Source organism: Chiloscyllium plagiosum, unplaced genomic scaffold (assembly GCF_037043375.1).
Source record: "Chiloscyllium plagiosum isolate Xiang-an unplaced genomic scaffold, Cpla_swu_hap1 HiC_scaffold_48, whole genome shotgun sequence".
NCBI lineage: Eukaryota > Metazoa > Chordata > Chondrichthyes > Orectolobiformes > Hemiscylliidae > Chiloscyllium > Chiloscyllium plagiosum.
In genome coordinates this window covers 5,408,271-5,435,669 of record NW_028270186.1, presented here as the reverse complement: position 1 = coordinate 5,435,669, position 27,399 = coordinate 5,408,271, and the positions used below count along the sequence as shown (strand labels likewise).

The 27,399-nt window shown below is 51.7% G+C and overlaps 1 protein-coding gene across 1 annotated transcript in view; it reads left to right on the top strand.

Moving 5' to 3' along the window:
* Positions 1-3,825: 3,825 nt before the first annotated feature.
* r3hcc1 (R3H domain and coiled-coil containing 1) overlaps positions 3,826-27,399 on the top strand; it is a 32,869-nt gene continuing 9,295 nt past the window's right edge. The window contains exons 1-7 of the mRNA XM_043681112.2: positions 3,826-3,919; positions 4,010-4,063; positions 4,125-4,151; positions 6,528-6,654; positions 12,753-12,890; positions 24,563-25,493; positions 26,745-26,923. Coding sequence (XP_043537047.2) covers positions 3,826-3,919; positions 4,010-4,063; positions 4,125-4,151; positions 6,528-6,654; positions 12,753-12,890; positions 24,563-25,493; positions 26,745-26,923 — 1,550 coding nt within the window. The remainder of the gene's footprint in view (positions 3,920-4,009; positions 4,064-4,124; positions 4,152-6,527; positions 6,655-12,752; positions 12,891-24,562; positions 25,494-26,744; positions 26,924-27,399) is intronic.

Genomic DNA, 27,399 nt, shown 5'->3' with positions numbered 1-27,399 from the left:
AAAGGTACCTTTAAGACAGCTATTCTGCGGGCACTCTGTATATGTTGGTGGCTTGGCAGTTCTCCCCCAACTGTTCAATTTTTTCCGGTCTTATACCCAAAAGCATTGGATTGTTTCATTGATGTTCATGTTGTCAAAATACTAAATTGAAATTTGATTGGAATTTGGTATCTTAGGGCATAATTTAAACTGATTGGCCGAATTTGAATTTGTTTCTGTAATCCAACTAATCTAACTGTTCGACCAAATGTTACATTTTAAATTTTCCAGTACTCTGTGTGCTTCTCTAAGTCCTTGCGAGCTTTTCCACTCTCTTAAAAGGTACAGTACCCATTACACCCTCATAACACTGGTTTTGAGGTCGGGAAAGTGCCTATTGTAAACACAAACCTTTATTTCTATGGAGCTCATGAAAACCCAATGTTCTTACCAATAAGGATACAAAGAAATTTATAATGAAAATGTCAAAGCAGAAAGAATTGGAAAGCAGAAGACCAATTTGCTTTGATACAGATGAAAAGCAACAAAATGCAGATAGATGGGTGAACAGAATGGTTTTGGTTGAGGACAGCCCTTTAGAGGGAAGGTGTCCAGTTGAGATCTCCTGAGCCTCACTGACGTGCACAATGGGGCCTTGACCCACACTTCAGGTTTAAACCCACATTCTTGTTCATTTGCTGGTTTAAACAGAACAGCCAATGCGTATGAATTCTAAGCAACTTGGATGAAAGAATGCAGGGGCATTTTTTAAAAAAAGTACATCTACTTTGTTTCCTTTAAATATGTTTGTGTATAAATCACAAATGTGTTGGAGGTGTGAGAGATTTCTTTTGCCCAGACAGATGAGAGTTATCCAGTCACACACAGAAGAGTTTGTTAGCTTTCCCACTGATGAAAGAGGGCAATGTATCATGCGGATGGACACGTCAGGTGACCAATGATGCCAGCCTGGCCAATGAGAAGACTGGAAGTGGAAAGTCAGTCAGTGTAACTTCCTAATTTATATCCAACATTATCATCTCCAAGCTCGAGCTGACTGTTCATTTAGGCTCATTGACGACGGTCGAGTTTATCTTGATTTTTAAAAGGACCAGAGGGGAGAACAATGGATGTCGATCCCATCTGCAGACCCTGTTTATTCAGAAAGAGGGAAGTAATTCATGAAAAAGATTGAGAGTGACCTAATGGATAAAATAGAAGCCTTTGAAATAAAAGTGCAAAAACATGTGTTAAAATTTCAATCACAGATCATTGGATAAATGTAGAAATACTTGAAATTGATAGGTCAAAATGAATCTAAAAGATTGCATTTACAGAGAAAATGTTATTATTTCAGCCATCTGGCTCCAGCTGAAAAGCTACAGAGCTCCTTTCATGGGCAGGTTGGGAAGCAGCAGCGAGGCCAGACCCACACACACTGTTGGAGGACAGATATCACAGCCGGTTGGTGGATGTGTGAAGGTGGCACAGGGCACGTGAGTGTGCCAGAGTGTGACAGCAGCTCTTCCTGCAGGAACACCACAAGCAGCACCAGCAGCAGTGTGAACATTAAACCAAATCATTGTTTCTTCTGATTAAAATACAACACTGTTTAAGTCTGAAATAAAAACAGAAAATGCTGGAGATATTCTATAAGTCTCGCAACATCTCGGGAGAGAGAAACAGAGTTCCCATTTTCCTTCTTGGGTTGATCGAACAGAGACAGAGTACTGGCCTTGACACTTCTGGACAGATATTCGGAATCAATCTCGTCCCACTTGCCAGTCCCATATCCCTCTCAACACTTCCTATTCATATACCCATCAAGATGCCTTTTAAAATGCTGTAATTGTAGCAGCCTCCACCACTTCCTCTGGCAGCTCATTCCATACACACACCACCCTCTGCGTGAAAAAGTTGCCCCTTAGGTCTCTTTTATATCTTTCCCCTCTCACCCTAAACCTATGCCCTCTAGTTCAAGAATCCCCCAACACATGGAAAAGACCTTGTCTATTTATCCTGTCCATGCCCCTCATGATGTTATAATGAGGGGCATGGACCTATACATCTCTGTGATCCTTCGTATGCTCAAACCATCAGGAGATACATTAACACCAGATTCATCAGCCACACTCACAAGGTAGTACACATCACTCAAGCACAACACAATGCTCTCAAGACCAATCACAACATTGTCATCAAACCAGCTGGGAGGAGCCCAAGGCTGAACCAACTGCAGGTCCCTGGCACTGTCAGGCAGCAGTGCTAACCCCTGAGTCACCATGCTGCTGTCCCTGTTTGAACAGATACCTGCATGGGATGCAGGAAAGGAGCTGAAATATTAAATATCACTTCCCAATGATTGGTATAATTCACTGTCCTCCTCCTCTGGGTCACTCCTTCCACGGTGCTGCTAACTTTCCCTCATTCTGACACTCAATACAAACCAAGAGTGTCTGCTTCAAACTTCCACCGGTGGCAAATAATCAGCGTTCCTCACTGTTCTCCTGAAGAACATAGGACAGTACAGCACAGGCCCTTCGGCCCTTGATGTTGTGCTGACCTTTTATCCTAGTCTAAGATCAGATTAACCTACTCACCCTTCATTGTATTATCATCCCTGTTCTTATCCAAGAGTCGCTTAAATGTCCCTAATGTATCGGACTCTACTCCCACGGCTGGCAGTGCATTCCACACACCCACGACATGTACCACAATGTTCAGAGAACAGTCTGAAATGATGGAAATGTGAAGGAGATTGGACAGTACCTGCCAGGAGGGACCCAGGGCTGATCAATAAACTCAAGAGCTAGTCTCCACCTATCTTTGGGGAGGAGGAAGAGTTCACTGCACCCGAAACACAAACTTTGACTTCTCTCCCCAGATGCAACCGGGGGGGGGGGGAGCAGGAGGGCGGGAGACAGGGCGGAGAGTGGGGAAGGGGAGGGGAGTGAGGGGGGGGGGGCGAGGGGATGGGTGAGGGGGGAGGGGGGAGAAGGTTACCGAGATAGGGAGGGAGTGGATGGGCTGGAGGGGGTTACAGGGATAGGGAGGAGGTGGAGGGGGTTACAGGAATAGGGAGGGGGTTACAGGAATAGGGAGGGGGTGGAGAGGTTTACAGGGATAGGGAGGGGGTGGAGTGGGTAGAGGGGGTTACAGAGATAGGGAGGGAGTGGATGGACTGGAGGGGGTTACAGGGATAGGGAGGGGGTGGATGGGCTGGAGGGGTTTACAAAGATAGGGAGGGGATTACAGAGATAGGGAGGGGGTGGAGGGGATTACAGAGATAGGGAGGGGGTGGAGGGGCGGCACGGTGGCACAGTGGTTAGCACTGCTGCCTCACAGCGCCAGAGACCCGGGTTCAATTCCCGACTCAGGCGATTGACTGTGTATAGTTTGCACATTCTCCCCGTGTCTGCGTGGGTTTCCTCCGGGTGCTCCGGTTTCCTCCCACAGTCCAAAAGATGTGCAGGTCAGGTGAATTGGCCATGCTAAATTGCTCATAGTGTTAGGTAAAGGGGTATGGGTGGGTTGCGCTTCGGCGGGTCGGTGTGGACTTGTTGGGCCGAAGGGCCTGTTTCCATACTGTAAGTAATCTAATCTAATCTAACGTTTCCTTGCCCGAAACATCGATTCTCCTGCTCCTCGGATACTGCCGGAGTTTAGGGTTGGGGTTGGGGTTGGGGTTGGGGTGCAGAGACTGGAAACTTCAGCTTCCTCCCTCTCCTCGGATGGTGCCTGAGCCTCTGGGGTCTCCAGCATTTGTGGTTTGCAGGACAGGAACTTGCTGCAAGCGGGTAGAGTGGCCGTGGGGGTGCTGAAGCGGAGAGAGAGGAGTCAGGCACCATGCACCAGCCTGAGGAGGGTAACAAGCTTCACGCTGGGTGCACACATCAGTTCCCCAAACAGGCAATTCAGTCTCAGCTCCGTGTGCGCATGCGTGCGGCCTGAAATGTAACCATTCTGCTGAGTGTATCAAAGCTGCAGTTTGGCTCATTTTCACTCTCTCTCATTTTCTGTCTCGTTTCAGTCAAACACAGGGCTTTCCCACGCCTGGACAATTCCCACCGTCACTCAGCAGTTGGTAAGTAACACCGATAGCGTGTTTGGGGTTGGTTTCCTTTCTTTTCTGTTTTTATTTGCAGGAGAAACCGAAAGCCTGAAGGAGATTGGTGAGTTAGATTGCTGTCTGCTGAGATCTCTCTCTCTCTCTCTCTCCCTCCCCCTGTAAAGAGATGGCTTCTTCAGCTCGAGTCCATAGCAGCAGTCAAGACCTGCCTCTCTTGAGTTTTGCTTCCCTGACCTGTGCACTTTGTTGGGTCCGTGTGCAGGTTTTTTTTTTCGTGCCTCTGGCCACCGTTGCTGTGTCTGGCTTTGCAGTCTGTGCTGAACGCGGGGTTTGCCAGCCTCGGGAGGTCTCCGCTTCTGTGGGGCTGGGTCACTATCTCAGAATTCCCACCCTCCTAACAGTCACGGATCTGAACCCAATGGACTGCAGTGGTTCAGGAGAACAGCTCCCTGCCCCCATCTTCTTCAGAACAGGTAGGCAGGTTTGTCCTGCTAGTGACACCCTGAAGGAAATTCGTACAGCTTTAATAAGAATTTGCAAAAACACACACACGCAGATATATGGTGGCTGGAGGCTCACTTGTGCAGTTATTCAATTGAATACCAGAGAAGTGATGCTAGGCAGGTATAGAATATTGGTTCATATCCACTTGCACACCTTTCCCTCTTGTAAAACATAAACATTGTGACATTGGGTACGATGCACATGAAACAATAAGATGAAGAAATAATGCCACAGTGAAGAGGTGCTATCAATCAGCGTGGTACATAATTGAATGAAATTTGCCTCATATGTTGAACATAAGAGGTACAGTTTGTAAATTTGCAGATTACACCAAAATTGGAGTGTAGTGGACAGCAAAGAAGGTTACCTCAGATTACAACAGGATCTTGATCAGATGGGCCAATGGGCTGAGGAGTAGCAGATGGAGTTTAATTTGGATAAACGCGAGGTGCTGCATTTTGGAAAAGCAAATCTTAGCAGGACTTATACACTTAATGGTAAGGTCCTGGGGAGTGTAGCTGAACAAAGAGACCTTGGAGTGCAGGTTCATAGCTCCTTGAAAGTAGAGTCACAGGTAGATAGGATGGTGAAGAAGGCGTTTCGTATGCTTGCCTTCATCAGTCAGTATCAGAGTTGGGAAGTCATGTTGCAACTGCACAGGATGTTGGTTAGGCCACTTTTGGAATATTGTGTGTAATTCTGGTCTCCTTCCTATCAGAAATATGTTGTGAAACTTGAAAGGGTTCAGAAAAGATTTACAAGGATGTTGCCAGGGTTGGAGGATTTGAGCTACAGGGAGGGGCTGAACAGGCTGGGGCTGTTTTCCCTGGAGCCGGAGGCTGAGGGGTGACTTTATAGAGGTTTACAAAATTATGAGGTGCATGGATAGGGTAAATAGACAAGGTCTTTTTCCTGGGGTGGGTGAGTCCAGAACTAGAGGGTATAGGTTTAGGGTGAGAGGGGAAACTATAAAACGGACCTAAGGGGCAACTTTTTCATGCAGAGGGTGGTGTGTGTATGGAATGAGCTGCCAGAGGATGTGGTGGAGGCTGGTACAATTGGAACATTTAAAAGGCATTTGGATGGGTATATGAATAGGAAGGGTTTGGAGGGATATGGGTTGGGTGCTGGCAAATGGACTAAATTAATTTAGGATATCTGATCAGGATGGATGAGTTGGACCGAAGGGTCTTTTTCCGTGCTCTACATCTCTATGACTCTGTGACTGTGTAGCCAGGATGGTGAATAAGGCGTTTAGCAAGCTTGCCTTCATTGCTCAGTCCTTTGAATACAGGAGATGGGACGTTATATTGAGATTGTACACCATGTTGGTTAGGTCTCTTCTGGAGTAATATGTTCAGTTCTGGTTACGCTTTTATGGGGGTGGGGAGGGGACTTCAAAACAAGGGGGCATATTTTTCAGGTGAGAGGAGAAAGGTTTATAATGGACATGAGGGAGAACTTCTCTGCACAGAGAGTAGTTCACATGTGGAGTGACCTTCCAGAGGAAGTGGTGGATGCAGGTCCAGTTCCAACATTTCATAGCCATTTGGAAAAATCCATGGAAAGGTAAGGTTTTGGTGGGATACAGGCCAAATGCAGGCAGGTGGTAGTGGTTTAGTTTGGGAACATGGTCAGCATGGACTGGTTGGATCGAAGGATCTATTTCCATTCTGTACAACTCTGAGCTCAGATACTCGCTCACAGAACAACCTCCCTTAAGTGATGAATGTGAACAGATTGATTTGTTTAAATGGCCCTCTGATTTCTCTGTGAGTCAGTGTGCCATGTGGAGTTAGATTTAGCAAGTTGCACACTGTTGTACAAGGGTTCAGACTTATTTCAGTGAGGGTGTGCAGTTGTGCGGAGGGAGTGATCAGGTCATAGTTAACTATATCGTTTCCGGTCAGTACTTTTGCATGTTGATGCTGTGTAAAGTCTCTCTGTTTTTCCTTTTTAGACTGTTCCTTGTGAGTCTGTCTCATCCTGGCTTTGCTCCATTTGGATGGTGTCTATCTCTCCAAAGAGGAAGATGAATTTGTGGAGAAAATCACCCAGGAGCTGGAAAGTTTCCTTACAAAAACTTCCGACGATGCAAACAAGTAAGCAGGAGGACTGGGAGTATGGGCGTGCTGTTTTCCGGTTGGCAGCACCTCCTGCCCTGGATTCGCGAGGTTTTTGGTATGGGACCCGCTCCAGAGCTTGATCACAGCAAGAAAGCATGGAGAGAGTTATGTGCATCTTTCAGACAAGATGTCAACCCAAGGCCCTGTCTGCATGTTCAGGCCAAGATGTCACAAACCAGCATGTTGGCTCAGTGGTTAGCACTGCTGCCTCCCAGTGCCAGGGGCCTGGGTTTGATTCCACCCTTGGGTGACTGTTTCTGTGGGAGTTTGTATATTCTCCCCGTGTCTGCATGGATTTCCTCCAGATGTTCTGGTTTCCTCCCACAGTTCAAAGATGTGCAGGTCAGGTGAATTGGCCGTGCTAAACTGCCCATAGTGTTCAGGGATGAAATGCAGGGTTACAGGGATAAGGTCGGGCTGGGGGGATGCTGTCAAAGTCAGAGATGTAGAGCACGGAAACAGATCCTTCAGTCCAACTCATCCATTTAGATATCCTAAATTAATCTAGCCCCATTTGTCAGCACCTGGCCCATATCCCTCCAAACCCTTCCTATTCATATACCCATCCAAATGCCTTTTAAATGTTGTCATTGTACCAGCCTCCACCACTTCCTCTGGCAGCTCATTCCATACACGTACCACCCTCTGTGTGAAAAAAGTTGCTCCTTAGGTCCTTTTTAAACGTTTCCCCTCTCACCCTAAACCTATGCCCTCTAGTTCTGGACTCCCCAATCCCAGGGAAAAGACTTTGTCTATTTACCCTATCCATGCCCCTCATGATTTTATAAACCTCTGTAAGGTGTCCCCTCAGCCTCTGCTCCAGGGAAAACAGCCCCAGCCTGTTCAACTTTTCCCTATAACTAAGATCCTCCAACCATCCTTGTAAATCTTTTCTGAACCCTTTCAAATTTCACAACATCTTTCCTATAGCAGGGAGACCAGAATTGCATGCAATATTCCAACAGTGGCCTAACCATTGTCCTGTATAGCCACAACATGACATCCAAACTTCTGTACTCATTACAGTGACCAATCAAGCAAAGCATACCAAACATCTTCTTCACTATCCTATCTACCTGCAACTCCACCTTCAATGAGCTATGAACCTGCACTTCAAGGTCACTTTGTTCAACAACAAGTGTATAAGTCCTGCCCTGATTTGCCTTTCCAAAATGCAGTATCTCGCATTTATCTGAATTAAACTCCATCTGCCACTTCTCAGCCCATTGGCCCATCTGGTCCAGATCCTGTTGTAATCTGAGGCAACCTTCTTTGCTGTCCACTACACCTCCAATTGTGGTGTCATCTGCAAACTTACTAACTGTACGTCTTATGCTCACATCCAAATCATTTATATAAATGACAAAAAGTAGAGGATCCAGCACCGATCCTTGTGGCACTCCACTGGTCACAGGCCTCCAGTCTGAAAAACAACCCTCCACCACCACCCTCTGTCTTCTACCTTTGAGCCAGTTCTGTATCCAAATGGCTAGTTTTCCCTGTATTCCATGAGATCTAACATTGCTCACCAGTCTCCCATGAGGAACCTTGTCAAACGCCTTAATGAAGTCCATATAGATCACATTTACTGCTCTGTCCTCATCAATCCTCTTTGTTACTTCAAAAAACTCAAATCAAGTTTGTGAGACATGATTTCCCATGCACAAAGCCATGCTGACTATCCCTAATCAGTCCTTGCCTTTCCAAATACATGTGCATCCTGTCCCTCAGGATTCCCTCCAACAACTTGCCCACCACCGAAGTCAGGCTTACTGGTCTCTCGTTCCCTGGCTTGTCCTCACCACCTTTCTCAAACAGTAGCACCACGTTAGCCAACCTCCAGTCTTCCGGCACCTCACCTGTGACTATTGATGAGGGGCCCAGCAATCACTTCTCTAGCTTCCCACAGAGTTCTAGGATACACCTGATCAGGTCCTGGGGATTTATCCACTGTTCTATATTTTAAGACATCCAGGACCACCACCTCTGTAATCATCATACTGTCATACAGGACGGAAACAGACCCTTCGGTCCAACTAGTCCATGCCAACCCTAATCCCCAAACTAAACGAGTCCCACCTGCCTGAGCTGGCCTCATGCCCCTCCAAACCTTTGCTATTCATGAATGTATCCAAATGTCTTTTAAATGTAACTCTACCCACATCCACCCTTTCCTTAGGCAGTTCATTCCACACATGAACCACCCTCTGTGCACAAGAATCCTGTATCTTTGTTAAATCAACTCCTCTCACCTTAAAAATATACCTCCTCGTCTTAGATTCTATGGACATTTTTCAAGATGTCACCATCTATTTCCCCACATTCTATATCACAGTAAACACTGATGCAAAATACCCGTTTAGCATCTTCTGTGGTTTCACATTTCGGCTGCCTTGCTGGTTTTTACGGGGCCCTATTCCCTTCCTACTTATCTTTTTGTCCTTACTGTACAGTAGTTCTCTCTCCCCACCTCCCCCCCCCCCCCCCCACCGTACCCAGGGAGGATATGTTCCAGAACCTCCTGCAGAAGATCAAAAATGGGATAGGAGTAAACCCATTCTCAGCAGCCTCCTGGTCCCTGGTTCTGGAATGTTCCCTATAATATGTTCTGGCTGCAGTAAACCATGGAAAACGATTCTGTGGATACGGGGGTCGCCCTGTCTTCATAAAATCCTTTGGGATTCTCTGTCATCATGTTTGCCAAAGCTATCTCATGTCCCCTTTTTGCCCTCCTGATTTCCCTCTTAAGTATAATCCTCCTGCCTTTATACTCTAAGGATTCACTCAATCTCTGCCGTCTATACCTGATATATACTTCCTTCTTTTTCTCTTCAATTTCTTTTGCCAGCCAGCATTCCCGATACCTACCAGCCTTCCCTTTCACCCTGGCAGGAATATACTGTCTCTGGATTCTCCTTACCTCATTTCTGAAGGCTTCCCATTTTCCAGCCGTCCCTTTACCTGCAAACATCTGCCCCCAATCATACCGTCAAAATTAGCCTTTCTCCAATTTAGAACTTCAACTTTTAGATCTGGTCTATCCTTTTCCATCACTATTTTAAAACGAATAGAATTATGGTCCCCCCCCCCCCCCCCCCCTCTCACCTCAGTCACCTGCCCTGCCTTATTTCCCAAGAGTAGGTCAGGTTTTGCACCTTCTCTAGTCGGTACATCCACATACTGAATCAGAAAATTGTCTTGGACACGCTTAAGAAATTCCTCTCCATCTAAACCTTTAACACGATGGCAGTCCCAGTCTATGTTTGGAAAGTTAAAATTCCCTACCATAACCACTCTATTATTCTTACAGATAGCTGAGATCTTCTTACAAGTTTGTTTCTCAATTTCCCTCTGACTATTAGGGGATCTATAATACAATCCCAATAAGGTGATCATCCTTTTTTTATTTCTCAGTTCCACCCAAATAACTTCCCTGGATGTATTCCTGGGAATACCCTCCCTCAGTACAACTGTAATGCCATCCCTTATCAAAAATGCCACTCCCCCTCCTCTCTCGCCTCCCTTTTTACCTTTCCTGTAGCATTTGTATCCTGGAACATTAAGCTGCCAGTCCTGCCCATCCCTGAGCCATGTATCTGTAATTGCTATGATATCCCAGTCCCATGTTCCTAACCATGCCCCGAGTTCACCTGCAGTTTAATTTATCAGCCCTACCTTGCTCTCTGCTTTGTCCCTGCCTGCCCTGACTGTTTGACTTGCTCCTTTTCCCAACTGTACCAGTCTCAGATTGACCTCTTTCCTCACTATCTCCCTGGGTCCCACCCCCCCACCTTAATAGTTTAAATCCTCCTGAGCAGCTCTCGCAAATTTCCCTGCCAGTATATTAGTCCCCTTCCAATTGAGGTGCAATCCGTCCTTCTTGTACAGGTCACTTCTACCCCAAAAGAGATTCCAATGATCCAAAAATGCGAATCCTTCTCCCATACACCAGCTCCTCAGCCATGCATTCATCTGCTCTATTTTCCTATTCCTGCCCTCACTAGCTCATAGCACCAGGAGTAATCCAGATATTACTATTCTCGAGGACCTCCTTTTTTAAGTTCCTGCCTAACTTTCTATATTCTCCCTTCAGAATCTCATCCTTTTCCCTACCTATGTCATTGGTTCCAATGTGTACAATGACCTCCTGCCGGTCGCTCTCCCCTTAGAGAACATTCTGCACTCTCTCTGAGACATCCTGGATCCTGGCACCACACATCATTCTGATTTCTCACTATCGACCACAAAAAAGTCTGTCAGTGCCCCTGATTAGAGAATCCCCTGTCACAATCGATGGAACCTGACATACCCTTCATGACATGAGAACCAGTCCCGATAACAGAAACTTGGCTGTTCATGTTACATTCCCCTGAGAGTACATCACCCAGTACATTTTCCAAAACGGCATACTAGTTTGAGATGGGGACAGCCACAGAAGACTCCTGCACTACTACCTGCCTACCCCCTCCTGCCTTTCCTGGTGGTAACCCATCTACCTAACTGGATCTGCGGCTTTTCTCCTTTCCTGTAACTGCCATCCATCGTACACCCTTGCTCCAGTAAATTCCATATTGCCTCCAACTAGTGCTCCAACTGATCCATAAGATCTGATATGATTCACAACCAAACACTCTTAGTGTTGACTTAATTGTCAGTAATATGGAAACTCTTCCCACATCTGACAAGAAGAGCATATCACTCTATTGAAGGCCATCTTTGCCTTCACAATCTACAGACCCAGAAAATAGCACCGTCTTACTGCTGTAAGAAACATGAGCTGCAGGTTAACTTATTCCTTATGTTTTATGTTTTTAAAATGTAATCAAGAGACAGATGCTGATAAAAATACTATCAAAAAAATACCACTCTACCCATCATTATAGATTTACAGTTAGGTTAGGCTTAAAAAGTATGCCCTGATCTGTTCCTGTGCTGTGAGCTCTCCCACACAGGTTCTTCCAAGGTTAGCTGTGAATTTTACTGTTTGGTCATTTTTCCTGGACGCGCACCGATGTCCAGAGATACTTGAACTCTATTAGCAAAGGCAGTAGCTGTGCAGATTCCCTGCTGCGTCATTTCTCTGACCATGTGGTCTCTGCTATTGTGGCTCTTTTTAAGGTGCCATTGTTTTGATCCAAAGTTCCAAAGCTTCTCAAACAGTAATTGTTGCTCTTGGAATGCGAGGAGATTACCTCCAACACCTAAAAATACCCGAAAACAATGAGCAGCTCTTAAACAGCCACAGTTTTTCCCTATCCTCCAAATTGGATCCTCCTCAGAGCGTTGGTGTGGATTTGACGGGCTGAATGGCCTGTTTGCACACTGATGGGATTGTATGATTCTACCAAACTTTTAAGCTGATCAGGGTGGGGCTCCTCTCTATGTCTTGCATTCCTTGGGGTTGGAGGGACCCAACAAAACTGAAGGAACGGCGATGTATTTCCAACTCAGGATGGTGAGTGACTCAGAGGGGAAGCTTGCAGGGGATGGTGTTCCCATGTGTCTGCTGCCCTTGTCCTTCCAGATCGATGAGGTTGCAAGGTGCTCTCCATTTGATCAATGTGATTTATGAAAAAGTGGATCTATTGGATCGTAACCACCGTGGCCAAGATCTGTTGCTGTAAAATCCCATCTGGTTCACTCGTGTTTCAGGGAGGGACATCTGCAGTCCTTGGCTGATATGGCCCACATGTGACTCCAGACACACAGCAGTGTGGGTTACACTGAAAGGGCCCCGTGACCTACTCTGTTTAAGGGCATTTCAGGATGGGAAACATGTGCTGGGTGTCCCTGTGAAAGTGGGGATGTAGAGATAGACACGCTGGTCACCTTTCAGGTGTCTGGGCCCTCTGTTCTGTGATGCCTTTCCCCAAACTGCATACCTCAGCTGCTTCCTTCTAACTGCTCCTCACTCCTCGAGCGAGTGTTCCCCGGTCTGGGTAGGTGGCTCACGATGATGCCCAGTTCCCTAGTTCTGTCAGAAGGACCCAGGGATGAAGAGTTACTGTGAAGGTGCTAGGTAAATGCAGGCCGTTGTTGTTGGCTCACTCAGCCCTTTCTCTCTGTGTTTGCAGAGTGTTGCTGTTGCCACCGCTGCCGAGCCGTTTGCGATACCTGACCCATCGCACCGTGGAGACTTTTCCCCATCTGGACAGCTTCTCAGTGGGGGAGGGGGCAGCCAGGAGGACTGCTGTTTGCCTTGCTGGCAAGAGGTGAGTGTGTTCAGCTGAAGGCCAAATCACTTCGCTCTGCGCCCACCACCACCAGCAGCAGCAGCTGCCCACCCACCCCAGTACCCTGTGGTTTGGGCAAGGGTCTGAGCAGCAAGCTCGGGCACGACAGCAGCCTATACACCCCCTTCCTATCTCTGTAACCCCCTCCCTACCATGTAACCCCCGACACCCCCACCCTATCTCTGTAACCCCCGACACCCCCACCCTATCTCTGTAACCACCTACACCCCCACCCTATCTCTGTAACCCCCTCCACCCCCACCCTATCTCTGTAATCCCCTCCACCCCCACCCTATCTCTGTAATCCCCTCTACCCCCTCCCTACCTCTGTAATCCCCCTACACCCCCTCCCTGTCTCTGTAACCCCCTCCACCTCCTCCCTATCTCTGTAACCCCCTCCACCCCCACCCTATCTCTGTAATCCCCTACACCCCCTCCCTACCTCGGTAATCCCCCTACACCCCCTCCCTATCTCTGTAACCCCCTCCACCTCCTCCCTATCTCTGTAACCCCCTCCACCCCCACCCTATCTCTGTAATCCCCTCTACCCCCTCCCTACCTCGGTAATCCCCCTACACCCCCACCCTATCTCTGTAATCCCCTCTACCCCCTCCCTACCTCGGTAATCCCCCTACACCCCCTCCCTATCTCTGTAACCCCCTACACCCCACCCTATCTCTGTAACTCCCTCCACCCCCACCCTATCTCTGTAATCCCCCTACACCCTCCCTATCTTTGTAATCCCCTACACCCTCCCTCTCTCTGTAACCCCCTCCACCCCCTCCCTGTCTCTGTAACCGCCTCCACCCCCACCCTATCTCTGTAACCCCCCTACACCCCATCCCTATCTCTGTAATCCCCCTACACCCCCACCCTATCTCTGTAACCCCCCTCCACCCCCACCCTATCTCTGTAACCCCCTCCACCCCCACCCTATCTCTGTAACCCCCTCCACCCCCTCCCTATCTCGGTAATCCCCCTCCACCCCTCCCTATCTCGGTAATCCCCCTCCACCCCCACCCTATCTCTGTAATCCCCCTACACCCCCAGCCTATCTCTGTAACCCCCTCCACCCCCACCCTATCTCTGTAATCCCCCTACACCCCCACCCTATCTCTGTAATCCCCCTACACCCCCTCCCTATCTCTGTAACTCCCTCCACCCCCACCCTATCTCTGTAATCCCCCTACACCCCCACCCTATCTCTGTAATCCCCCTCCACCCCCACCCTATCTCTGTAACCCCCTCCACCCCCACCCTATCTCTGTAACCCCCTCCACCCCCTCCCTATCTCGGTAATCCCCCTCCACCCCTCCCTATCTCGGTAATCCCCCTCCACCCCCTCCCTATCTCGGTAATCCCCCTCCACCCCCTCCCTATCTCTGTAATCCCCCTACACCCCCTCCCTATCTCTGTAATCCCCCTACACCCCCTCCCTATCTCTGTAATCCCCCTACACCCCCTCCCTATCTCTGTAACCCCCTCCACCCCCACCCTATCTCTGTAACCCCCTCCACCCCCTCCCTATCTCTGTAACCCCCTACACCCCCACCCTATCTCTGTAATCCCCCTCCACCCCCTCCCTATCTCTGTAACTCCCTCCACCCCCTCCCTATCTCTGTAACTCCCTCCACCCCCTCCCTATCTCTGTAACCCCCTCCACCCCTCCCTATCTCTGTAACCCCCTCCACCCCCACCCTATCTCTGTAACCCCCTACACCCCCTCCCTATCTCTGTAACCCCCTCCACCCCCACCCTATCTCTGTAACACCCTCCACCTCCACCCTATCTCTGCAACCACCTCCACCTCCACCCTATCTCTGCAACCACCTCCACCCCCTCCCTATCTCTGCAACCACCTCCACCCCCTCCCTATCTCTGTAACCCCCTCCACCCCCACCCTATCTCTGTAACCACCTACACCCCCACCCTATCTCTGTAACCCCCTCCACCCTCTCCCTATCTCTGCAACCACCTACACCCCCACCCTATCTCTGTAAACCCCTCCTTCCCCTCCCTATCTCTGTAACTCCCTCCTTCCCCTCCCTATCTCTGTAATCCCCCTACACTCTCCCTATCTCTGTAATTCCCATACACCCCCTCCCTATCTCTGTAACTCCCTCCACCCCCTCCCTATCTCTGTAATCCCCCTACACCCCCTCCCTATCTCTGTAATCCCCCTACACCCCCTCCCTATCTCTGTAATCCCCCTACACCCCCTCCCTATCTCTGTAACTCCCTCCACCCCCTCCCTATCTCTGTAACTCCCTCCAGCCCCTACATCCCCTCCCTATCTTTGTAACCCCCTCCAGCCCCTACAACCCCTCCCTATCTCTGTAACCCCCTCCCTATCCGTGTAATCCCCTCCACCCCCACCCTATCTCTGTAACCCCCTACACCCCACCCTATCTCTGTAACCACCTACACCCCCACCCTATCTCTGTAACCCCCTCCCTATCTCTGTAACCCCCTCCACCCCCTCCCTCTCTCTGTAACCCCCGACACCCCCACCCTATCTCTGTAACCCCCTACACCCCACCCTATCTCTGTAACCACCTGCACCCCCACCCTATCTCTGTAACCCCCTCCCTATCTCTGTAACCCCCTCCCTATCTCTGTAACCCCCTCCACCCCCTCCCTCTCTCTGTAACCCCCGACACCCCCACCCTATCTCTGTAACCCCCTCCAGCCCCGACACCCCCACCCTATCTCTGTAACCCCACCACCCCCTACACCCCCACCCTATCTCTGTAACCCCTTCCACCCCCTCCCTATCTCTGTAACCCCCTCCATCACCTACACCCACACCCTATCTCTGTAACCCCCCTCCAACCCCTCCCTATCTCTGCAACCCCCTCCCGCCCCTACACCCCCTCCCTATCTCTGTAACCCCCTCCCGCCCCTACACCCCCTCCCTATCTCTGTAACCCCCTCCAGCCCTACACCCACTCCCTACACACCCTCGCTATCTCTGTAACCTCTACACCCCCTCCCTATCTCTGTAACCACCTCCAGCCCCGACACCCCCTCCCTCTCTCTCTGTAACCCCCTCCCTATCCGTGTAATCCCCTACACCCCCAACCTATCTCTGTAACCCACTCCAGCCCATACATCCCCTCCCTATCTCTGTAATCCCCTTCACCCCCTCCCTATCTCTGTAACCCCCTCCAGCCTCTACACCCCCTCCCTATCTCTGTAATCCCCTTCACCCTCTCCCTATCTCTGTAACCCCCTCCAGCCCCTACACCCCTCCCTATCTCTGTAACCCCCTCCAACCCCTCCCTATCTCTGTAAACCTCCTCCAGCCCTGCCAGCCCCTCCCAATCTCTGTAACCCCCTACACCTCCTCCATATCTCTGTAACCCTCTCCCTTTCTCTGTAACCCCCTCCGGCCCCTACACACCCTCCCTATCTCTGAAACCCCCTCCAACCCCTCCCTATCTCTGTAACATCCTCCAGCCCCGACAGCCCCTCCCTATCTCTGTAACCCCCTCCAGCACCTACACCCCTCCCTATCTCTGTAACCTCCTCCAGCCCCTACACCCCCCATCTCTGTACACTCCTACAGACCCTCCACCCCCTCCCTATCTCTGTAACCTCCTCTAGCCCCTACACCCCCCCAATCTCTGTAACCCCCTCCCTATCCCTGTAACCCCCTCCAACCCCTACACCCTATCCCTATCTCTGTAACCCCCTCCACCCTCTCCCTATCTCTGTAACCCCCTCCACCCTCTCCCTATCTCTGTAACCTCCTCCAGCCCCTTCACCCCTCCCTATCTCTGTAACCACCTCCAGTCCCTACATCCCCTCCCTATCTCTGTAACCTCCTCCAGCCCCTACATCCCCTCCCTATCTCTGTAACCACCTCCAGTCCCTACATCCCCTCCCTATCTCTGTAACCTCCTCCAGCCCCTACATCCCCTCCCTATCTCTGTAACCCCCTCCAGCCCTACAACCACTCCCTATCTCTGTAACCCCCTCAAGCCCCTCCACCCCTCCCTATCTCTGCAACCCCCTCCAGCCTCTACAACTCCTCCCTATCTCTGTAACCCCCTCCCTATCCGTGTAATCCCCTACACTCCCTCCCTATCACTGTAACCCCCTTCAGCCCATACATCCCCTCCCTATCTCTGTAATCCCCTCCACCCCCTCCCTATCTCTGTAAACCCCTCCAGCCCCTACACACCCTCCCTATCTCTGTAACCCCCTCCAGCCCCTACACCCCCTCCCTATCTCTGTAACCCCCTCCAGCCCCTACACCCACTCCCTATCTCTGTAACCCCCTCCAGCCCCTACATCCCCTCCCTATCTCTGTAACCCCCTCCAGTGGCTACACTCCCTTCCTATCTCTGTAACCCCCTCCAGCCCCTACACCCCTCCCTATCTCTGTAACCTCCTCCAGCCCCTACACACCCTCCCTATCTCTGTAACCCCCTCCAACCCCTCCCTATCTCTGTAACCTCCGATAGTCCCGACAGCCCCTCCCAATCTCTGTAACCCCCTACACCTCCTCCAAATCTCTGTAACCCCCTCCATCCCCTCCCTATCTCTCTGTAACCCCCTCCTGCCCCTACACCCCCCCTCTCTGTACACTCCTACACACCCTCCACTCCCTCCCTATCTCTGTAACCTCCTCTAGCCCCTACACGTTCCCTCCCTATCACTGTAACCCCCTCCAGCCCATACATCCCCTCCCTATCTCTGTAACCCCCTCCAGCCCCTACACCCCCTCCCTATCTCTGTAACCCCCTCCAGCCCCTACACCCCCTCCCTATCTCTGTAACACCCTCCAGCCCCTACACCCCCTCCCTATCTCTGTAACCCCTTCCAGTGGCTACACTCCCTTCCTATCTGTTTAACCCCCTCCAGCCCCTACACCCCTCCCTATCTCTGTAACCTCCTCCAGCCCCTACACACCCTCCCTATCTCTGTAACCCCCTCCAACCCCTCCCTATCTCTGTAACCTCCGATAGTCCCGACAGCCCCTCCCAATCTCTGTAACCCCCTACACCTCCTCCAAATCTCTGTAACCCCCTCCATCCCCTCCCTATCTCTCTGTAACCCCCTCCTGCCCCTACACCCCCCCTCTCTGTACACTCCTACACACCCTCCACTCCCTCCCTATCTCTGTAACCTCCTCTAGCCCCTACACGTTCCCTCCCTATCACTGTAACCCCCTCCAGCCCATACATCCCCTCCCTATCTCTGTAACCCCCTCCAGCCCATACATCCCCTCCCTATCTCTGTAATCCCCTCCAGCCCCTCCCTATCTCTGTAACCCCCTCCAGCCCCTACACACCCTCCCTATCTCTGTAACCCCCTCCAGCCCCTACACCCCCTCCCTATCTCTGTAACCCCCTCCAGCCCCTACACCCACTCCCTATCTCTGTAACCCCCTCCAGCCCCTACATCCCCTCCCTATCTCTGTAACCCCCTCCAGTGGCTACACTCCCTTCCTATCTCTGTAACCCCCTCCAGCCCCTACACCCCTCCCTATCTCTGTAACCTCCTCCAGCCCCTACACACCCTCCCTATCTCTGTAACCCCCTCCAACCCCTCCCTATCTCTGTAACCTCCGATAGTCCCGACAGCCCCTCCCAATCTCTGTAACCCCCTACACCTCCTCCAAATCTCTGTAACCCCCTCCATCCCCTCCCTATCTCTCTGTAACCCCCTCCTGCCCCTACACCCCCCCTCTCTGTACACTCCTACACACCCTCCACTCCCTCCCTATCTCTGTAACCTCCTCTAGCCCCTACACGTTCCCTCCCTATCACTGTAACCCCCTCCAGCCCATACATCCCCTCCCTATCTCTGTAATCCCCTCCACCCCCTCCCTATCTCTGTAACCCCCTCCAGCCCCTACACCCCCTCCCTATCTCTGTAACACCCTCCAGCCCCTACACCCCCTCCCTATCTCTGTAACCCCTTCCAGTGGCTACACTCCCTTCCTATCTGTTTAACCCCCTCCAGCCCCTACACCCCTCCCTATCTCTGTAACCTCCTCCAGCCCCTACACACCCTCCCTATCTCTGTAACCCCCTCCAACCCCTCCCTATCTCTGTAACCTCCGATAGTCCCGACAGCCCCTCCCAATCTCTGTAACCCCCTACACCTCCTCCAAATCTCTGTAACCCCCTCCATCCCCTCCCTATCTCTCTGTAACCCCCTCCTGCCCCTACACCCCCCCTCTCTGTACACTCCTACACACCCTCCACTCCCTCCCTATCTCTGTAACCTCCTCTAGCCCCTACACGTTCCCTCCCTATCACTGTAACCCCCTCCAGCCCATACATCCCCTCCCTATCTCTGTAACCCCCTCCAGCCCCTACACCCCCTCCCTATCTCTGTAACACCCTCCAGCCCCTACACCCCCTCCCTATCTCTGTAACCCCTTCCAGTGGCTACACTCCCTTCCTATCTCTGTAACCCCCTCCAGCCCCTACACCCCTCCCTATCTCTGTAACCTCCTCCAGCCCCTACACACCCTCCCTATCTCTGTAACCCCCTCCAACCCCTCCCTATCTCTGTAACCTCCGATAGTCCCGACAGCCCCTCCCAATCTCTGTAACCCCCTACACCTCCTCCAAATCTCTGTAACCCCCTCCATCCCCTCCCTATCTCTCTGTAACCCCCTCCTGCCCCTACACCCCCCCTCTCTGTACACTCCTACACACCCTCCACTCCCTCCCTATCTCTGTAACCTCCTCTAGCCCCTACACGTTCCCTCCCTATCACTGTAACCCCCTCCAGCCCATACATCCCCTCCCTATCTCTGTAATCCCCTCCACCCCCTCCCTATCTCTGTAACCCCCTCCAGCCCCTACACCCCCTCCCTATCTCTGTAACACCCTCCAGCCCCTACACCCCCTCCCTATCTCTGTAACCCCTTCCAGTGGCTACACTCCCTTCCTATCTGTTTAACCCCCTCCAGCCCCTACACCCCTCCCTATCTCTGTAACCTCCTCCAGCCCCTACACACCCTCCCTATCTCTGTAACCCCCTCCAACCCCTCCCTATCTCTGTAACCTCCGATAGTCCCGACAGCCCCTCCCAATCTCTGTAACCCCCTACACCTCCTCCAAATCTCTGTAACCCCCTCCATCCCCTCCCTATCTCTCTGTAACCCCCTCCTGCCCCTACACCCCCCCTCTCTGTACACTCCTACACACCCTCCACTCCCTCCCTATCTCTGTAACCTCCTCTTGCCCCTACACGTCCCCTCACTATCTCTGTAACCCCCTCCCTATCTCTGTAACCCCCTCCAGCCCACTCCACCCTCTCCCTATCTCTGTAACCCCCACCACATCTCTGTAACCTCCTCTAGCCCCTACACCCCTTCCCTATCTCTGTAACCTCCTATAGCCCCTACATCCCCTCCCTATCTCTATAACCTCCTACAGCCCCTACATTCCCTCCCTATCTCTGTAACCCCCCCCATCCCGTAACCCCCTCCCTATCCCGTAACCCCCTCCAACCCCTACACCCCCTCCCTATCTCTGTAACCCCCTCCACCCTCTCCCCATCTCTGTAACCTCCTCCAGCCCCTACACCCCTCCCTATCTCTAACCTCCTCCAGCCCCTACACCCCTCCCTATCTCTGTAACCCCCTCCATATCTCTGTAACCTCCTCTAGCCCCTACACCCCCTCCCTATCTCTGTAACCCCCTCCAACCCCTCCCTATCTCTGTAACCTCCAATAGTCCCGACAGCCCCTCCCAATCTCTGTAACCCCCTACACCTCCTCCAAATCTCTGTAACCCCCTCCATCCCCTCCCTATCTCTCTGTAACCCCCTCCTGCCCCTACACCCCCCCTCTCTGTACACTCCTACACACCCTCCACTCCCTCCCTATCTCTGTAACCTCCTCTTGCCCCTACACGTCCCCTCACTATCTCTGTAACCCCCTCCCTATCTCTGTAACCCCCTCCAGCCCACTCCACCCTCTCCCTATCTCTGTAACCCCCACCACATCTCTGTAACCTCCTCTAGCCCCTACACCCCTTCCCTATCTCTGTAACCTCCTATAGCCCCTACATCCCCTCCCTATCTCTATAACCTCCTACAGCCCCTACATTCCCTCCCTATCTCTGTAACCCCCCCATCCCGTAACCCCCTCCAACCCCTACACCCCCTCCCTATCTCTGTAACCCCCTCCACCCTCTCCCCATCTCTGTAACCTCCTCCAGCCCCTACACCCCTCCCTATCTCTAACCTCCTCCAGCCCCTACACCCCTCCCTATCTCTGTAACCCCCTCCATATCTCTGTAACCTCCTCTAGCCCCTACACCCCCTCCCTATCTCTGTAACCCCTTACACCCCCTCCCTATCTCTGTAATCCCCTCCAGCCCCTACACCCCCTCCCTATCTCTGTAACCCCCTCCAGCCCCTCCACCCCTCCCTATCTCTGTAACCTCCTCCAGCCTCTACACCCCCATCTCTGTAAACTCCTACAGACCCTACACCCCTTCCCTATCTCTGTAACCTCCTCTAGCCCCTACACCCCCCTCCCTATCTCTGTAACCCCCTCCAACCCCTACCTATCTCTGTAACCCCCTCCAGCCCACTCCACCCTCTCCCTATCTCTGTAACCCCCACCACATCTCTGTAACCTCCTCCAGCCCCTACACCCCCTCCCTATCTCTGTAACCCCCTCCAGCTGCTACACCCCACCCTACCTCTGTAACCCCTTACACGCCCTCCCTATCTCTGTAACCCTCTCCCTATCTCTGTAATCCCCTCCAGCCCCTACACCCCCTCCCTATCTCTGTAACCCCCTCCAGCACCCTCCACTCTCTCCCTGTCTCTGTAACACCCTCCATCCCCTCCCTATCTCTGTAACCTCCTCCAGCCCCTACACCACTCCTTATCTCTGTAACCCCCTCCCTATCTCTGTAACCCCCTCCCTATCTCTGTAACCCCCTCCAGCCTCTACACCCCCTCCCAATCTCTGTAACCCCCTCCCTATCTCTGTAACCCACTCCAGCCCCTACACCCCCTCCCTATCTCTGTAACCTCCTCCAGCCCCAACACCCCCTCCCTATCTCTGTAACCTCCTCCAGCCCCAACACCCCCTCCCTATCTCTGTAACCTCCTCCAGCCTCTACAACCCCCCCCATGTCTGTAAACTCCTCCAGCCCCTACACCCCCTCCCTATCTCTGTAACACCCTCCCTATGTCTGTAACCCCCTCCAGCCCCTCCACCCTATCCCTATCTCTGTAACCTTCTCTAGCCCCTACACCCCCTCCCTATCTCTGTAAGCTCCTCCAGCCCCTACACCCCCTACCCATCTCTGTAATCCCCTCCAACCCCTACACCCCCTCCCTATCTGTGTAACCCCCTCCCTATCTGTGTAACCCTCTCCAGCCCCTACACCCCCTCCCTATCTCTGTAACCCCTTACACCCCCTCCCTATCTCTGTAATCCCCTCCAGCCCCTACACCCCCTCCCTATCTCTGTAACCCCCTCCAGCCCCTCCACCCCTCCCTATCTCTGTAACCTCCTCCAGCCTCTACACCCCCATCTCTGTAAACTCCTACAGACCCTACACCCCTTCCCTATCTCTGTAACCTCCTCTAGCCCCTACACCCCCCTCCCTATCTCTGTAACCCCCTCCAACCCCTACCTATCTCTGTAACCCCCTCCAGCCCACTCCACCCTCTCCCTATCTCTGTAACCCCCACCACATCTCTGTAACCTCCTCCAGCCCCTACACCCCCTCCCTATCTCTGTAACCCCCTCCAGCTGCTACACCCCACCCTACCTCTGTAACCCCTTACACGCCCTCCCTATCTCTGTAACCCTCTCCCTATCTCTGTAATCCCCTCCAGCCCCTACACCCCCTCCCTATCTCTGTAACCCCCTCCAGCACCCTCCACTCTCTCCCTGTCTCTGTAACACCCTCCATCCCCTCCCTATCTCTGTAACCTCCTCCAGCCCCTACACCACTCCTTATCTCTGTAACCCCCTCCCTATCTCTGTAACCCCCTCCCTATCTCTGTAACCCCCTCCAGCCTCTACACCCCCTCCCAATCTCTGTAACCCCCTCCCTATCTCTGTAACCCCCTCCAGCCCCTACACCCCCTCCCTATCTCTGTAACCTCCTCCAGCCCCAACACCCCCTCCCTATCTCTGTAACCTCCTCCAGCCCCAACACCCCCTCCCTATCTCTGTAACCTCCTCCAGCCTCTACAACCCCCCCATGTCTGTAAACTCCTCCAGCCCCTACACCCCCTCCCTATCTCTGTAACACCCTCCCTATGTCTGTAACCCCCTCCAGCCCCTCCACCCTATCCCTATCTCTGTAACCTTCTCTAGCCCCTACACCCCCTCCCTATCTCTGTAAGCTCCTCCAGCCCCTACACCCCCTACCCATCTCTGTAATCCCCTCCAACCCCTACACCCCCTCCCTATCTGTGTAACCCCCTCCCTATCTGTGTAACCCTCTCCAGCCCCTACACCCCCTCCCTAGCTCTGTAACCCCCTCCATCCCCTAAACCTCTTCCCTATCTCTGTAACTCCCTCCACCCTCTCCCTATCTCTGTACTCCCCCTCCATCCCCTCCCTATCTCTGTAACCTCCTCCAGCCCCTACACCCCTCCCGATCTCTGTAACCCCCTCCAGCCCCTACACCCCCTCCCTATCTCTGTAACCCCCTCCCTATCTATGTGACCCCCTCCAGCCCCTACACCCCCTCCAGCCCCTACACCCCCTCGCCATGTCTGTAACCCCCTCCAGCCCCTACACCCCCTCCCCATCTCTGTAACCTCTTTCAGATCCCACATCCCTATCATTGACCAGAGTAAACTGCTTCTAAATCTCCCAAGGAGATTACCAACACCCTATCCTTTATCTGCTGTAAGGTGCTGTGGTCCAGATGTAATTCAATTGGTTCAGCTTCTCAGCTTTATGCAAACACACTTTATTATTATCCTGCAGTTAAAACAGAAACAAAAAAAAAAGAATTTGTTTCACTTTATAGGACAGCATAACAGAATAATAGATTATTTAACAACTAAAGAACAACCATTCCCATTGACAGACCCTTGGCAAAGGCAAATGCAGTAAATTAGATTGTTGTCAGAATTGCACGAGACCGAGAGAATTCCAGCTTTCTAATGTAACACCTTTCACAGCCAGCTTCCAAAACCCCAATAACTACTGAAAGCTAAACTCAAAATCCTGGTTCTGTGGGAGCCCGACCCCACCCATTCAGGCTGCTTCTATTATTCCAACTTTATATGTTTAAAAAATCCCAAGGCCTCACAATCTGTTTACTTTATAGGCTTGGAACAGGCACCTCATTATGTGTGGCTCAAACCTCTATTTTAAAAACTATAAAATACACCTCTTAAAGCCCTGCTATCATCATAGCCAACCTGTTAGCTCCTTACGTGGCTCAGTGTGCTCTCTCACCCTCCCGTTAAGTGGTGTGTGGAGGTGCCTGATATTTGAGGTGCTGCATCAATGAACATGGTGGTTGTTGTTGTTCTCCCAATGGGTCTCCCATGAGCTTGCCCCCTGCATTGGGAGTCTCGGGCTGGAGAACCCTTTGACTGACTGGGGGAGGCAGGCCAGTAATGAAAGTATGGGCTCCCTGGTGGTCTTATTGTATTGTAACTGGCTGTTTTCAATTCCCTGTTCTTCCCAGATCACACCCAGCTCCAAATGAGAGGCAGGCCAGCACTGAGGTTCCGTCTCACTGGGCAGAACGCAACGGCAGGGAGAGGCAGACAGAGGGATCAGCAGCCCTCCGTGACAGGCCTTTGAGATCCCAGAGGCTGCCTCCTGGCAACAGTAAGACAAGGAAGAGGCCAGAGAGATCCCTGTACACTCCCAGGCCCTATCACCAGTATTATGGGGATCAAAACAGAGACGTCCGCTCTCATTCTGAAAGGGAGGTCACAGTCACGGAAGGAAAAGGAGCTGCAAGAGAAGACATGATTGGTTGCAGCACTGTGACTATTGCTGCTGCTGAGGAGGTGGGAGATGGACCGAGTGGCCAGGCTATTCAGGACGTAATCCCACAGTGTGCCACGTCCTCTGGGAATGTCGCTGTGAAGGAAGGAGGAGGATCGTGCACTGCCTCCCTGGTCCAGCCACTGGAATCCCCAAGCCCTTTCCAAAAGGGGAGGCTGGGTGAAGCCTCTGCAGCAGAGGAGCCAATGGCACAGCAGGATCCCAGACTGGCGGAGGAGAGGGAGCGCTGGGCTGCTGGACAAGGAGTGGGCATCAGCAGTCCAGCATCGGGGTGCGTGCTGGAAGATGTGATGCCATTGTCGGAGCCCGCTGTACCAGAGCCCGGGGTTCAGTCATTGGCACAGAGTCCAGGATCAGAGGCACCTCAGCACGCAAGCTGTGCCAACACCGTGGCTGGTTTGCAGCACTACCAGCTGCCTCAGGAGATGGAGGACCCAGTGCTGGCTGAGCAGGAAGCCAGTGGTAGCTGTAGAGACTTGCTGCACGTCAGAGAGCTGACTGTCAGAGAACAGGGTGCTGCTGAGGTGGATGCTGAAGGTGATGAGACAGCCTGTGGGTCTTCTGCATGTCCTCCTGCCGACACAGCCGAGCTTCTCAGAGAGGTAACCCCCTGGTCCAATCTGAATTCACGGCTCTGTATCAAAACCGGCTCCGAAACGCGTGCGGAGGGAAATGTGTCTCACAATCTGTGAGAGTCAGACAGGGCAGCATCTTGTTTTTGATCATGTATGGGATGGGGGAAGTGCTACCTGGGCCAGCATTTCTCACCCATCCTAATTTAAGAGCCAACCACCTTGTTGTGGGTCTGGAGTCACATGTAGGCCAGACCAGGTAAGGATGGCGGTTTTCTTCCATAAAGGACATGAGTGAACCAGGTTGTTTTTTATCACCATTGACAATAGATTCATCGTCCTCATGAGACTCTTAAAACAACTCAGGAATTATTATTGAATTCACATTCCACCATCTGCCGTGGTGGGATTTCAACGTGTATCCCCGGAACATTCTGAACCTCTGGATCAATTGTCCAGTGATAAAATTACTGGGCTGTAACCTTCCCCCTGATGTGAGACATTTCTGCTGAATCTGCTTGTCCTGTTTGCCTCAAGAGTGTGGTTCTGGAAAAGCACAGCAGGTCAGGCAGCATCCAAGGAGCAGGAAAATCCATGTTTTGGGCAAAGGCCCTTCATCAGGAGCTTTCCTGCTCCTTGGAAGCTGCCTGACTTCCCATGCTTTTCCAGAACCACACTCTCGACCCTGGTCTGTAAGTCCTCACTTTTGCCAAGTCATGTTTGGGTTTGAGCTTCAGATCATTGCATTTACAGCTGTGTTTCTCAAAAGGATAAATTAAACAAATGAATGGCTTCACCCAAAGACCGTTCACGTTGTGAATGTATTTGAAAAGCCCACGTGCTCCTTGGGGTGTTATTTCAATGAAGCTTTTCATGTTGGTCAAACAATGATATCTCTGAAATCAAAATCCTGTGGATGCTGGAAACCATTAGAAACACAGAGAGTTGCTGGAGAAACTCAGTGGTGCTGGTAATGGAAACAGAAGTTAATCTTCCAAGGCCACTTGAAGGCTTCTTCAGATCAGGAAGAAGCATCTGAGGAGGAATCTCAACAGACTGGACACTTGGAAGCTGGTTTTTCACTCTCTCTGTCTCTCTCTCTCTCTCGCGTGCGCGCTCTCTCTCCCCTTCCAGACTCAGTGAGTTTCTCCAGCAATTCACTATCTTCACTCCAGATCTGTGCCACCACACGATTTTGACATTTGGTGAATATTGTGGTTGACCTGATAGTTTGCCGTTCTCTCTAACATTTCCCTAACCTTGCTTTGTGGTTGCCCACAGCTTTCAGCTTGCATGGGGGAGATCAGCATCACGATTGAGCAGCCGAACTGTGACTATTCCACCTGCCTGCCACAGAAAGACCATATGGCGTGCCTAGAGTTGAGGCACATCATCGAAATCTATGACTTTTCGCCACAGCTGACTACCGAAGATCTACAGCAGGCGTTTGCCACCTTTCAGTAAGGGTCTGTGTGCCGTCTGAATAGACTTCCTTCCCAGAAACAACAGTTCCTGCCTCACATCAACCTCTGGAATTTCTCTCGATAAAACTTCTCTGTCTCACTCACTCTCTCATCCATTCCCTCCCCCCACCACCCTCGCCCGTCCCCTCCCCATCTCACCCTCACCCGTTCCTTCACCCTCCCCTTCTTACCCACTCCCTCCCCCTCTCACCCGTTTTCCCCCCCCCCTCATCTTCTCCCTCCCGCTCACCCACTCCTTCCAAACCTACAACCTCTTCCATCTGGAAGGACAAGAGCAGCAGATACACTGGAACACCACCCCCTGCAAATTCCCCTCCCAGCCACTCGCTATCCTGACTTGGAAATATATCACCGTTCCTTCACTGTCACTGGGTCCGAATCCTGGAATTCCCTCCCTAAGTGCATTGTGGGTCAACCCTCAGCACATGGACTGCAGCAGTTCCAGAAGGCAG